The sequence below is a fragment of the Panthera uncia genome (assembly GCF_023721935.1).
Source record: "Panthera uncia isolate 11264 chromosome B3 unlocalized genomic scaffold, Puncia_PCG_1.0 HiC_scaffold_1, whole genome shotgun sequence".
Lineage (NCBI taxonomy): Eukaryota > Metazoa > Chordata > Mammalia > Carnivora > Felidae > Panthera > Panthera uncia.
In genome coordinates this window covers 135,954,715-135,967,948 of record NW_026057582.1, presented here as the reverse complement: position 1 = coordinate 135,967,948, position 13,234 = coordinate 135,954,715, and the positions used below count along the sequence as shown (strand labels likewise).

The following is a 13,234-nucleotide window of genomic DNA, read 5'->3' as shown; positions in this document are numbered from 1 at the left end:
CTCTTTCTCCTCAGTGACAGGCTTCTCTGCAGTGTTGAGGCTTCCTAAAGGAAGTTTTAATTTGGCACGAGAGGCATCGGTTAGCCCCGAGCCTATGAAAGACACGGTCAACCCCAAAACAGGTTAGAGCTCACAGGCTGGAAACTGAAAAGTTTCCTTCTGGGTGTGAGACTCTCTCAGATACAGGCTGTGGAGATTAAAAGAAAAAAAGGGAAGTTAGTTACTAGGGATATCATGGAGGAGGGATTGGCGGGTCTTGACTCTAAGAGAGAGCGAGAGCTAGAAAGAGATGTCAGAACGCATCTTGGACAGACGTGGTTAATAGATGCTACTTGCATGGCCCTTCTCTGTGTATTAGGCCCATGGCAGACATCACTAATCGATCACAGCTCTTTCCTGCTTACCCCCAGATTCCTTCTAAATGTGGCCATCTGTGTGAGCTGTTGCCAGCCCACCGGTGCTGCACATCGTTTGAAATGTGCTCACCAGCTCCGCTGTAATGTTTCAAGTCAGGAGGACTCAGCAGAGGTCGTTTGGGAGAATCCAGGAGGTTGAGAATGAGCTGTTCTGTCTATGCTTGCTCTTGGGAGTCCAGGGGAATAGGTATTGTGGGAACAGGAACTACAGGACAGGGGCGAGGTTGGGTGTCAGGGGTAGAGCCGAACTGGAAATAATCTCTAATTAGGCAGTAATTGAAGTCACGCGAATAGAGAGATGACTTCCAAGAGAGGGAGGATATGGGGAGAGGAACAGACGGCTTGTGGCCGGAGGGAAGGAAACTGCTCGCGATGCTGAAGCAAGGCAAGAGGAAAATTAACAAGAGGAAAAGCGGAATTTCCTTCCCTGAGTGAGGAGGACCATCTCTGCAGCCCCCTAAGTGGAAACCTCTGGAACCCTTAAGGAACTCCAGGGCTGGTCTGCGTCCAGATCACAAGGGCTGATGCTGTTAATGCGTTCTTTTTAGGTCTCAGTTGTAAGCCAGCGTTTCTTCCAGTGCCCATGTCTTTCAAGGTGGCTCCCCCCTTCCCGCAGCCTCCCACTGCACATGCCTCTTCCAGGCCTGGCCCAGCCCACCCTTCCTCCTCCACCCTGCACCTCCTCCCTTCTTCTTCGTGGCTTGCTCATGTCCCGGCGCGCTGTGCTAGGCACCGCCAGTGCGATCTTGTCTTCCTGATGGTTACCTTGACTAATCACTCTGACACCCTCAGGTTGCGGAGATCATAATTCCTTCAAAGTCAAGGACTCCCTTCTCTCCCAGGGACCCGGAATTACCGTCTAACAATCAAAATGCCCCGGGCCTTGGAGCGACGTTTCCGCATTAACTCGGAGGCAGAGTTGCAGTAAGGAAATCTGCCCTTTTAATAGGGGAAAATATTGCCCTCATAAGTCTTTATGCAGTGCACTTGAGCTCAGTGTTCACTTACCAATTCGCCTTTATAACTTCCATATTGAGTGAATTAAGTCCTCCATGTGGGTAGTTATTAAAGAAGTGATAAGTGCTTTATAATTCAGTAAAGGGTGGCCTGGCCATTTCATATTTTCCTAAGGAAATTGGCCACCCGAAGGGCAGCACTTTCCGGACCCCTGGGGCCGGCTGATGTTAGGCATAAAGCTTGCACTATTGGATCACTTTCAAGCCAGCTGCTCTGGTCTGGACCAGACTCTACCTCTTGCTCAGACTTTTCTTCTCCAAGGCCCGTTGGGGAGAAAGGGTCAAAGTCGATGCGTCTCTCCCCGCCTTGGGCTGTTTCTACGATTCATCAAAGACCTCTTCCTTCTCTTCTGCTTCAAAGCTGAGATGTCTAGTGAGGGCTGGAGGTTTTATGATCAGTGTGGTTTGACTTTTCATCTGTAGACAAGAGGAGAACGTCTACTAGAGTCCACGGGGTTCTGACCTCCCCACTTTCTACCCCCCAGCCCCATGGGTACAGCTTGTTCTTTATACCTCAGCCTCTTCAAATGGTGGGAGAAAATACGAGTCCTGTCCAGACGTCGGCAACCATAGGGTTTTCATGACTTGGCTGCAAGGTCCTCAGGTCACAAGGAAGGACAATCGTTTATTAATTTGTTCATTCGGATTTTCTGCCATGTACGGGGATCTAGTTGTGGATACAACAGTGACCAAGATAGACAGGTTGCCTCCCCTCATGGAACTTGCATTTTGTTAGCAAAGAAACACACTAAACAAGTCAACACATACGTGGGGTAATTACAGATTTTGCCAGGTGATCTAAAGGAAATAGCATTTCTCAACCTTGGCACTGTTATCATTTTGGACTGGAATCATTTCTTTGTTCTGAGGGGGCTGTCCTGTGTCGTAGGATATTTAGTCACATCTTTGGCCTCTACCTGTGGGACGTTCCCAGTCGTGACCATCAAAAATGTCCCCAGTCATTGCCAGATGTCCTCTGGGGAAGAGAATCCGCCCCTGGCTTGAGAACAACTGATCTAGAGGAAGGTTATAGAGAATGACTTTGGCTAGGTTGGTTAGGGAATGCCTCTCTGAGGAGATGACATTTAAGGAGATTTCAATTACTTTTAAGGGTGAAGCCAAGCGCAAGGGCCCTGAGAGGAGGGGGGAGCTTGGTGTTTTGGAGAACAGAAAGGAGACCAGTGAGACTAAAGCCGAGTGAACAGGGTTGGGTTGAGCCGAGGAAGGAGATGCCTGAGCCAGACACGTGGGGCCTTGCTGGCTGTGGTGGAGTCTGGATTTCATCCCAAGTGTGGGAGGAGCCACTGGAGGTCCGTTTTTGGAGGGTGGGTACAGTGGGGGAGGGCGACGTGACCAGATTTATGTTCCAAGAAGCTCATTCAAGCTTCTGAGTGAAGGACAGATTTTTAGGCCAGAATAGAAACAGTGGCCCTGTCTTGGAGACAGTGACCTTTGGGAGAGGTGATGATGGCTGGGCTCAGGTGAGGTGGTGGGAGACGGATGGAGCTGATGTCTCTCGTGGAGGTGGACTTGCTCAGGTGCAGATAATGCAGGAGGGGCAGGATCACTCACTGATGAAGTTTGGCTTAGACACCTGAGTGATGCCACTGCCGTTTATTGGGACGGAGAGGCCCAAGCAGGAGGAAAGCAAGGGCCAATGTCGGACCTACTGATGTATCAGGAAAGAGCCTGGGGAAGTGTGACCAGAGACATGCATTTGGGCGCTCTCAGTGCATAGATGGTGTTCAGAGCCAGCACGTGGGTGAGATCACCACGGCATGGTGGGGCGAAGGGGGCCCCTGGGGCAAGACCTGGGAGACGCCAACATTTAGGGATCAGAGAAGGAATATGGGCCCTGCAGAGGACACTAGGAGGAAGTAGCCAGGGGAGGAGAAAGAAACTCAGGAGAGAGGAGAGTCAAGGAATCCGTAGAGAACAATGTTTCAAGAAAGAAAGAGTGGTTATTAACCGGGTAACATGCCCCTGAGAGATTGGGTAACCAGACAGCAGAGAAGAGTCTGCTGAATTTGCCAGCATGGAAATCACCGGTGACCTTGGCAGTGCAGTTTCAGTAGAGTGGCAGGGGCAGAAGACTAATTGGGATGGAGAATCCAGGGGAGGTGAGGAGGGAAGTGGTTCCTCCCACTTCTGTGGGAGTAGACAGATCCTCTGAAAATATTGGCTGTAAAGAGATGTAATGACATGGGTTCGTAACTGGAGGAGGACGTGGAGTGAAGGAGATTTTCCTTTGAAATGGGATCTCCTAGAACATGTTTGTATGCTGATGGAAAAATCTAGTAGAGAGAAAGTGAGGGTACAGAGAAGAGAGGGAGAGACAAGGAGAATGAGTCCTTGAGAAGGTGAGAGGGGTTGAGGGCAGGAGAAGGTCTATGTGGGGAGCTGATGGAGCATTGAGTACATTGTGGATCATTTTGTGGGCTCCCTAATGCATGCATGCATTCATTCACTCATTCATTCATTCATTCATTCATTCATTCATTCATTCCCTCAGTTGTCACTGGAGACATATACTTCTGGTCGGTACCCTCGGAAGACTGATCTGGTGAAAGTCAAAGTCACGTAGGAAGGGGAAAGATGGAAAAGATGTGCCAAGGTGCCAAAAGCCCACCTCATCTCCTCCTGTGTTTGGTGAGAGGGGGCCCTGCCCACTTCAAGTCCCTCTCCTGACACTGATCGTGGGCAACAGACCTGAGATCTGGTCCAGGGGCCTCCAGAGACCGTTTCTGGGCCCTGTAGTGATTCTCTAGGATGCCGACTGGGATGTTGAATGGTGTGCCGTGGGCCACATCCCTGTTCAGAGATCAAGTTCAAGGTGCCTGTGGGGTCTGACCTGTGGGCTCCAGGATGCTCAAGGGGTCCAGAGTGGGGACTGTGTGGGTGCTGATTATGGCAGGCCCCAGGCACGAGGTGGCTGCTGGGCACCAACCTGGATGGCTTCCCAAGTACGTACTTTCCCGGGGGTACCTGCCCTTATTTGAAATTCTGGAGGTGAGTGAGTGGTGAGTAAGACAGATACGATCCCTGTTCTCATGTGCCGTAGTTCTAGCCTATGGACAACTGACGACAGCCACATAATCAAATAATCAAATAAGACAATTACGGATGGTTATTAAGGGCTGTGAAGGACATGAACAGGGGCTTGTGTCAGAGAGCAGCTGGCGGGGAAAAGGAGGGGGTGAGCTCACATAGGGGTCAGAGCAGGCGTCTCTGAGAAGGTGACCTTTGCAGGGAGCCCTGAGGGATTAGAAGGAACCGCAGTGAGTGTTTCATGGAAGTTCTGGCTGGGAATAAGTCTGGTGTGTTTAAATACAGGCAGGAGAGGGTGGCAGGGGCCCAGAAAACAAGGAGAAGGTGTTAGGGGAAGGGGCCATAGAAGTGGCCAGCGGCCAGTGGCCAGCTCATGCAGGGCCTCGGGGCCATGGCAGAGTGTTCCGATCTTGTTGTAAGAGCCAAAGAAAGCGGTTGGAGGGTTTGGGGCGGGGGAGAGTGTGACTGTGCAGGGGTAGAGACTGGTCAGGGGGAAGAGTGACAGCAGGGAGGCCAGTTAGGAGGCAGTGTCTGTCCGCAGCTTAGAGGTGTGGCTGCATGTGTGCCGATGTGTGGGCATCCTGGGGTCTCCAGCCTGCACCCACCTGCCTGCCCAGCCGGCAGCAGTTAGACTGGGGAGAGGCCGGCCAGTCTGGTCACAGGCGAGGCAGGGGGTGGGGGGCAACCAGGACAGCTTAGATTCCCCAGTGAACCAGCCAAGTGCCAGATGAGAGGCCTTTTCTTAGCCAGGGTAGCAGAGGGTGTGTGCCCTTGTCCTTTTCCCCGTTAGCAGACACAGCATCTCCGCACCTGAAGAGCACAGGTGTGTGCACAAACGTTCCCTGTTCCTGGCAGGAGCTTTGGAGTTGATCAGGAAGCCGACACAGATGCTGTCGTTTCCCATCTGTTCCCGGCACGGTCTGAATGTTCCTTTCTGCAGTCCCGGGGGTCCCAGATGCTGGGCTGGTTCACCGTGGTCCTTGGCGTGCAGCTGCTCGGAGAGCTGGTGCGCTAATGGGCTGGCATGCTGGGGTTGCCAGCCCAAGAAAGCTCTCTAGGCTCTCAGGCCCAGCTCCCCAGGCATCTTGTACCCGCCCCCCCCCCCCAGCCCCGCCCCGACAGCTGTCAAGGGAGACAGAGCCTGGTGACTTGGCTGGTGTGATCCAGTGCGGCTCTCCCCAGCCCTCTTGGTTCCTCAGTGCCATAGAGCTCTTGCTCCAGACGGTTTGTTTATGATGCTAAGCATATCAGATAATTGAAAGCTAATGCTTCTGTCTGGATCACTAGACATAATATGCCTGGATAACAAATCAATTTCCTTATTGCCCTACAAGGCTTCGGAGTCAAATGCGCGGCACATTCGTTGTGATTGTGCATGCGTGCGTGCGTGCGGACGTACGTACTCGTGCCCATGCGTGCGTGTGCTCTGGTGCTGATTTGTTAAGGAATGGAATCCCAGGCTGGCTTCCCCTAGGTACTCCGCTCCGTACTTCATTTCAGGCCCGCATCCTGGAGTCAGGGTTCGGAGAAGGGGGTGGGGGCCTCAGGTCTGACCCCGACCGTCCGGCGAGAAGGGACAGGTGTGCAACAGCCTTGTTCACTGAAGCTTTTAGGGTCTGTGTTGGAGGAGTGGAATACTCGGATACAGGAACATCTGAGAAATGCCTGTTTCAGCTGCCGCCTGCCAGGATACACTTTCCAGAGCAGATATACGGAACATGGTATTAGTGTGTCCACTTAGGTGCCCCCAGGAAAATGTCAATCGACTACACCTCTAAGAATACTTCACTTAACTGTTCACCTTAATTATCCAGAAAGGAGATTAGGAACAAAGAAAATAGGGACAAACATCGACCTATTCATGTGTGTGTACACACGCATATGCACATGTGTGTTTATTTTTTTTATATTTTCTTAGATTTTTTTTTTTTTTTTATAGCTCAAGCATTTAATTTTCCAAATCAGGAAACTTTGTTTCTCAATGTGTTCAGTAGAATTCGATTTTTTTTTTTTAACGTTTACTTATTTTTGAGAGAGAGGGAGACAGAGTACAAGCAGGGGAGGGCAGAAAGAGAGGGAGACACAGAATCCAAAGCAGACTCCAGGCTCTGAGCTGACAGCTCAGAGCCTGACATGGGGCTCGAACCCACGGACTGTGAGATCACGACCTGAGCTGAAGTTGGACGCTTTACCGACTGAGCCACCCAGGTGCCCCTATTCTCTTAGATCTTTACTCAGATTCTATTTACTTTTCCTTATGTGGTTCCAACAGTAGTGATGGAATTCAGCTGTTAATCACTCAGGTGCTATGCGTCAACACTGAACTGGGGACTAAGACATTTGCCTCATCTAATTCTCACACCAACCAGATTTCCTGTGAGGACACTGAGGACCGGAGAGCCTTGAGTAAGTGGCCCAGGGGCATCCATCTTCCAAGCGCCAGAGCTGGGTGTTGGCTCCTGGTCACCCTGCCTCCAGGGTGCCCACCGCTCAACCTCTGTGCTCCAAGGGGCCGCGGAGCAGATCGGTCGCAGTGCGTTTCAGGGCAGGAAAGGCCAACACCTCGGGGAGGTGTCTAAGGGGTGATGGCCCACGGCCGGATAGCAAAAAAAGAGCCAGAAAGCTGCTGCAAATGGATACAATCACCATTAAGATTTAGGAATCATGTCTGGGTAGGGCCATTTGGGTAGAGGTATAAATCCTGCATGCTTCAGGAACCTCTGAAGGTGTCACTGTGTTATAGCTCAGCAGACTAGTTAGCTTGGTCATGATGATCCCAGATCATCAAGAAAATGTAAGTCATGTTCTGTCTCCTCTGCTTAAAAAGTCAAGGAGGTGTGTAATGCATTTTCGGGCAAAAAGAAACATCTAGCAAGGAGGTTGAACATGCAGAGGTTTTGCATTTAAATTTAGTTGTCCGGAAAATTTGGTTATGAAGAACAGATCATTAATAGCAGTGAGAAATCCCAGTGCAAATAACAGCGGTCTTAGTGCAAGGGAGGAGAGAGAGAAGATTGCAGAAATGAGGTAATACTGGCCTGCCATGTGTAGAGGAAGGAAGGATGCTGTCTTGTGCCACCAGCTAATCCCTTGTCTTGCCCAACGTCCAGGTGATGAGGAGAGTTCTGTCAGGTGAAGGGAGACCCCTGTCTTGGCCTTTGCATGAACTTCAGTCCCGTCATGATGGAAGGGGGTAGATGTCTCCGTGTTCTAGAGTTTTCTATGTATAGTACTTAAATATTGGAATTCTAAACAACTCTTAAACATATCCACATGACATGTTTTTAATTAAAATATGGACCACACAGTCTGTACCATCTAATTTTTATGTGCCTGGAGATTGCCAATTCATTTCCATATTGGCTCAAGCCAAACAGAAGGAAGAAAAAAAAAAAAAGCTATGGTACAAAAAGCACAGTCAGATTTATTCTAGCACAAAGGCTTTTTATATTTTCTGTGGATATCTTAATTAATATTTCGCTTGTGCCCTAGTTCATCCCCAGAATGGGTGTGAAGCAGCTGTCTGATTTCAGGACTGCATGCTGTTGTTGTGAATTGCTGGGGGTGACTTCATTTCTGATAGTTTTTCTTCTACTCCTGAAGAGGCCACGCACACACCCAACCCCAGTCCACCGGACAGCAGCGTGTTCTTTGACCACAGAGGCTCACCTAGACCTCGTTGAGGTTTTCCAAGCTGCACCCCTAAGCCTGTCTCTGGCTTGGTTGCTCAACATTATCATGAATTAAGCCTCACTTCCTCCCTTCTCTCTGGAAGAGTGTTGCACATTTGCTCTTGGCAAAGCGTTGGGATTCTGGGGTGTCCAGGGAGGGCGGTAGCCCGAGAGGAGGGACAGGGCCCTGAGCTGATTCTCAGGCTGGAGCACTCCCATTTCCATGCAGGACTAAGCCGTGCAGAAGAGGAACTCACAGTGATGGAGAAAGCTCTTGGCTGGTGGGTTCCAGGCTGAGCCGGGCAAGAGGAGACCGTTATTGCTTCTGGGATGTGTAACTGCCCCTGGTCCAGTGTGCCAAAGAGTCCCTTATTTCCTCAAGTAATGCCCTTGACTTGAGGGGGTCTGGGAGCCATGGCTTTTGATTTTCTCCTCTCACCTGGACCCAGGGACCTAGAGGCAAGCTTTCTGGTTTTGGCCTGGGGCCCCTTAGTATTTGCTGCAAAGCAGCCATTATCAAAGTTGTTGCTGTTTTAAGCTGTGGAATGCATTCTTCAATGGTGATCTCAAGACAGAAGCCTTTATAATGAAGCAGGGCTTCCCAATATGGACATTTAGAGCCAATGATTCTTTGTTGTCCTGAGTGTTTGTGGAACATTTAGGAGCATGTCTGGCCCCTGCCCACTAGATGCTGGCATCATTCCCTGCCCCTTCCCCCCCCCCCCCCCCCGCCCCAAGTCATGACCGACAGAAATGTCTGCAGACGTTGCCAAATATTCCTTGGGGGTGGGGGGCAGAATGACTTCCTGCTGAGAGCAATGGTATAAAAAGACTCCCCTGGAGGTAATTTAGTCAGGACGGGAGCCTAGAGTCCATCATCTTGCCTCCTTTCTGCCCCCGCCCCTCGCTGCTTATGATGGAAGCACACAGATTGAGCACAAGGCTACAGGTCTCTTCAGGGCCAGCCACCACCCTGTACTCGAGCGGACAAGCACTGAGTCTCGTAGTCCCACTGACTCGCGTTCCTGGCAGGGCTCGGAGTTCTTCCCACAGTGAGGTGGGCTCCTGGGATGCCTCCGTAGGGATTGGCTGGCACAGCAGGGGGCCCTGGAACACAGTGACCGGTGACTGCCCCGCACAGGTTCAAGTGCCTCACTTTCCTTTAAAAAATGATCATTATGGATAGTTTTTCAAATGGTAAAATAAGCGCTCAGGGAAGACATCCTGGAACCCCAGAAAAACACAATAAAAGGAGAAGCCACATAGAATCAATCGTACTAGGCCCAGGTCACTATTTACCACGAACAAAAGCAAACCAAATTTGCTCTATTTATCCATTTGTTATTTTAATTGTATTTTTATTTATTTTATTTTTAGAGCCTACCTTGTCCACTCAAACTTTTAACACGTGGCAGCCAGCATAGTTACCGTAACTGACCCCCCCCCCCCCCCCCCCCCGGGGGCTGGTTCCTAGCGGTGAGTCATAGGAGAACTTGGCAGGTGCCCGGCCCATGTCATGCACAAATGTCAGGCTGCACCTTTGCCGCCCCCGCGTCCCTCGGAACCTGCTCCGAGCTGCCGGCTGTGCATTCCCTGAACCTGTTCATAATTTCTGCTTGAACAGTTTTCCTGGAGGTCATAAATGACAGATTTACTGCCCCTCCATTTTTCTGCCACATGGAGTTTTTATCAATGACTGCTGAGAAGTGACAACTTCCAGCAGAACCATGATGATGCCGTTTTTAGCTTGAAAAGACTTCTCAGCTTCAGCGAAGCACAGGGTTAAAAATAACCATCCAGGCTAGCATTCCCCGAGGACTTACTGTGTGTCCCGAGCTGTCGTACGGGGCTTCTAACCTCGTCTTTTCCATCCCCTTCTCATTCTTATGCTGGAGGTATTTTATTACCCCGTTTGACAGATGAGGAAACCGAAGCTCAGACAGGTGGAGTAACCTGGACAGGGTCACATAGGCAGAGGCAGCGACGGGGCCAGGCTATACGTCCTGGCAGCCTGGCTCGAGGCAAGTGGATGTGGTTTTGTTGCAGCTGTGGTTTTGTTGACCTGGCTCTAGAGCCTAGACTCCTCACCACACCGTGGCGCCGTGGCTGTGAAAATGCTCTTCCCCCTTACAGGGAAACTCAGACCCAACAGAGGAAGCAGGGGCCATCGCCTCATAACCGGGGAACCCTTTGCACCAAAGACTACACCCATTGCACGGCCATATCTCAGTGTGTGCGTATGTCGAGGAGGGGTCAATGTGTGGCCATAAGGGTAAGTGTGGCCGTGAGGGCCAGGAAGGGCAAAGTGTTAGATTGCGCTGATGATTGCCAACTCAACCATGATAGAGACACATTTACGGATTTCTAATGTGGCCTAAGAAAAATGGTTTCGTTTATTTAAGCAGTTGATGGACAGCTGCTTGTTGGGAGCAGATCCTGGCCTGCAGCTGGGTTCCTGTGAATGAATGGTTGTCTTTAGGAACAGTGTGACCTACTGGGGGGTTTACCTGGACTGATGGTCCAGTGAACACACCTGGGGGGCACTGGCACAGGTCATTTTATTCCTTCTGGTATTCCTTTTCACCTGAAACGGAGCCAGGGTCCCTGCCCTGGCAGGACCAGACCCAGCAAACTGCCCTGGGGCCGTGAGACTTCCAGGGAGAGGACTTTGGAGTTGGAATTCGGTCCCGACCTGGCCACCTGGTCCATGTCCCCAGCAGATGCCAGTGTGTCTGGCTGCTCAGCAGGAACCCCGAGAGAATGTGGTACAAAACGGGCTCTCTGCACACCTTGTCACTGTGTGGCTTTGAAATGCTTCCAGAGGCCCTGGCCACCGCCGCCCTGCGGCCTTCCTGGCTCTGGCTCTACTTGATGGCAGACGGAAGAGCCACGGGTGGGGCGGGGCCGGGGAGGAGGTGTCTGGGGAAGGTGGCTGCCACTTTTCTGGCCTCAGTGCGCCTCGGATAGCGGTGTCGAGGGATGAGCTGAGAGGGTACTTTGACCTCGGGGGCCCTAATGGGGGGGGGAGTATCAGATCCCAGGAGGGTGGGTGGGCCCCAGAGGGCCTTCCCCTGAGGCCCCTCGCAGCTCCTTGGGGCAGAGAGGTGTATGAATGGTAATTTCTCGCACAACCCTAGAGTTGGAAAGAGTCTTAATAATCAGTAGTTGGATGGCTGAGTTGGAGGATGTTTGTCTCTGGCATTTGGTCAATATAAAAAAAAAAAGAACAGGAATCAAACTTAGGACAGGCCAGCCTCCTGTGCTTACAGAACTTCCCAGTTCCTTTGCTTTGGGCTGGAGCTTATCTACTGGATGAGTTAGTGCTGGTTTATGTCTGTTGATAAAAAGCTCTGGTTAATGGTGATTTATATCTTCGATGAATAAATCGGAGAAGATGAATTAATTATTACTTAGTAAGTGTAGTGTGTCTGCTCCATGCAAGCCTCCTTAAACATGAGGACCCTTGGGAGAAAGTTCTAAGCGGAGACCTTTGTGAGGAGAGAAACTGCTGATCTAGTGTAAACCCTCTCCCTTTGCACATGAAGACAAAAGAGGCCAAGAAAGGTCATATCTCTTGCTCACAGCCACTGGTCCTTAGGTCCCAGAGGTGAAGCCGGAGCTGGGCTCCTTGGTCTCACTTTCCTTCTGTGACGCCGTGGTGCCTCCCTGGTCCCCAGCCTGTCCCCTTTCTGGAGTTGGTTCTCCCCAATCAAACTATTAGTGTTCTTGAACTCCAGATGTGTTAGGCTGGGGTCACCGAAACGAGGCGGTCAGTGTCTGGACCCTGGGGGACCTGAATCCAGTGTGTGCTCCTCCTGGCCTCTTCCACTCGAAAGCCATGCCCACTGTCCAGCCACTCTCCCCCTCCCCCCTTTAAAAACAGTATCATTTGTATTGTCTTTCTGGACCGCTAAGGAAATGAGCATGTCTTTAGAAGAAGGGAAACTAAGTCACGAAGCCCAACCGGGAAGCTGAGTTTCGAGTCTTTAAAAAAGGAGAGCTTTCTGGAGCTGAGAGGGGACACTAGATGTTGTCCCTGGGCCAGGTGCTCTGGGTCCCGTGATGATCTCCTCAGGCAGGTGGTGTGCATAGCCCCTCACAGAGGGAGAAACCAAGGCTCAGAGACCCTTGGCCGCTTGGCAGAAGGCCTGGCTAGTGTGTAGGCAATCCGGGATTCGAAGCCGGGTCTCTCTGGCTCTGAAGAGGGCACCTTTCCTGGGGACCCCAGCCGACCTGAACCCTGTCTTTCCTCCTCCCCCGCAGACACATAGAGAACTGGCGGGGCCTGCACACGCTCAATGCAGTGGACATGGAGCTCTACACCGGCCTCCAGAAGCTGTGAGTGTGCCCGGTCTGGGTCTTGGCCGGGGCTTTGGGCTGCCTCCAGGGTTGGGTGGGGTCGCTGGGAAGTCATGGGTGGGGGGTGGGGGGGGGGGGATGTCAGGCTGCCTCCTGGGCTGGGTGGGGTCACAGGCCGGAGGGCGGTGGGGGGGTGCGGAGGGGTGCTGGGCACTGCCAGCTGTCCTCTGCACTTTGCTCCATTGTTTCTCTTTTAGTAGAGTCAGTACCACCTACTTGGGGGATGTCCTGGCCTTCAGAGCCCACGCCCTCCCCCTCCCCCATTTCCTCTCAGCCTAGAAAGCAAGGGTGTTCTGTGTTCTCACCAGTAGCTAGAGTTTCAGGGCAGGACCTGAACCCAGGTCTCCGGACTAGTGTTCTTGCCTCAACCCTGTGGTTGACTAATGGTCTCCCCCAAAGTGCCACATTCCCAGCCACCTCCTTCTGACTGTAGGTGTTAGTGGCTCTGGGGCACTTGGGGTTGGAGAGGGAGTAGGGACAGTCACTGGACCAGATTCTTGAGGAGGAGACCGGTTGTTGTTACCTGCTTGCCGACTGCTGCGGGCACATCCAGATCCCTCTCCCGGGTCCCGGTGGGGTGTGAGCCCAGATACCATCCCCTTGGCCCCTGGTGATGCTGGAGGATGAGGAAATGCATTCAGTTCACAGGGGCGGCTGCAGGTGCAGCCTTGGCACGACCTTCTGTCAGCTCAGCTGGGAGCAGACGTCCCGGTGCTCTGTAGGC

The 13,234-nt window shown here is 51.8% G+C and overlaps 1 protein-coding gene across 1 annotated transcript in view; it reads left to right on the top strand.

The window, feature by feature from the left end:
- NTRK3 (neurotrophic receptor tyrosine kinase 3) overlaps positions 1-13,234 on the top strand; it is a 281,699-nt gene that overhangs the window by 62,024 nt on the left and 206,441 nt on the right. Inside the window, exon 2 of the mRNA XM_049614067.1 lies at positions 12,415-12,489. Coding sequence (XP_049470024.1) covers positions 12,415-12,489 — 75 coding nt within the window. The remainder of the gene's footprint in view (positions 1-12,414; positions 12,490-13,234) is intronic.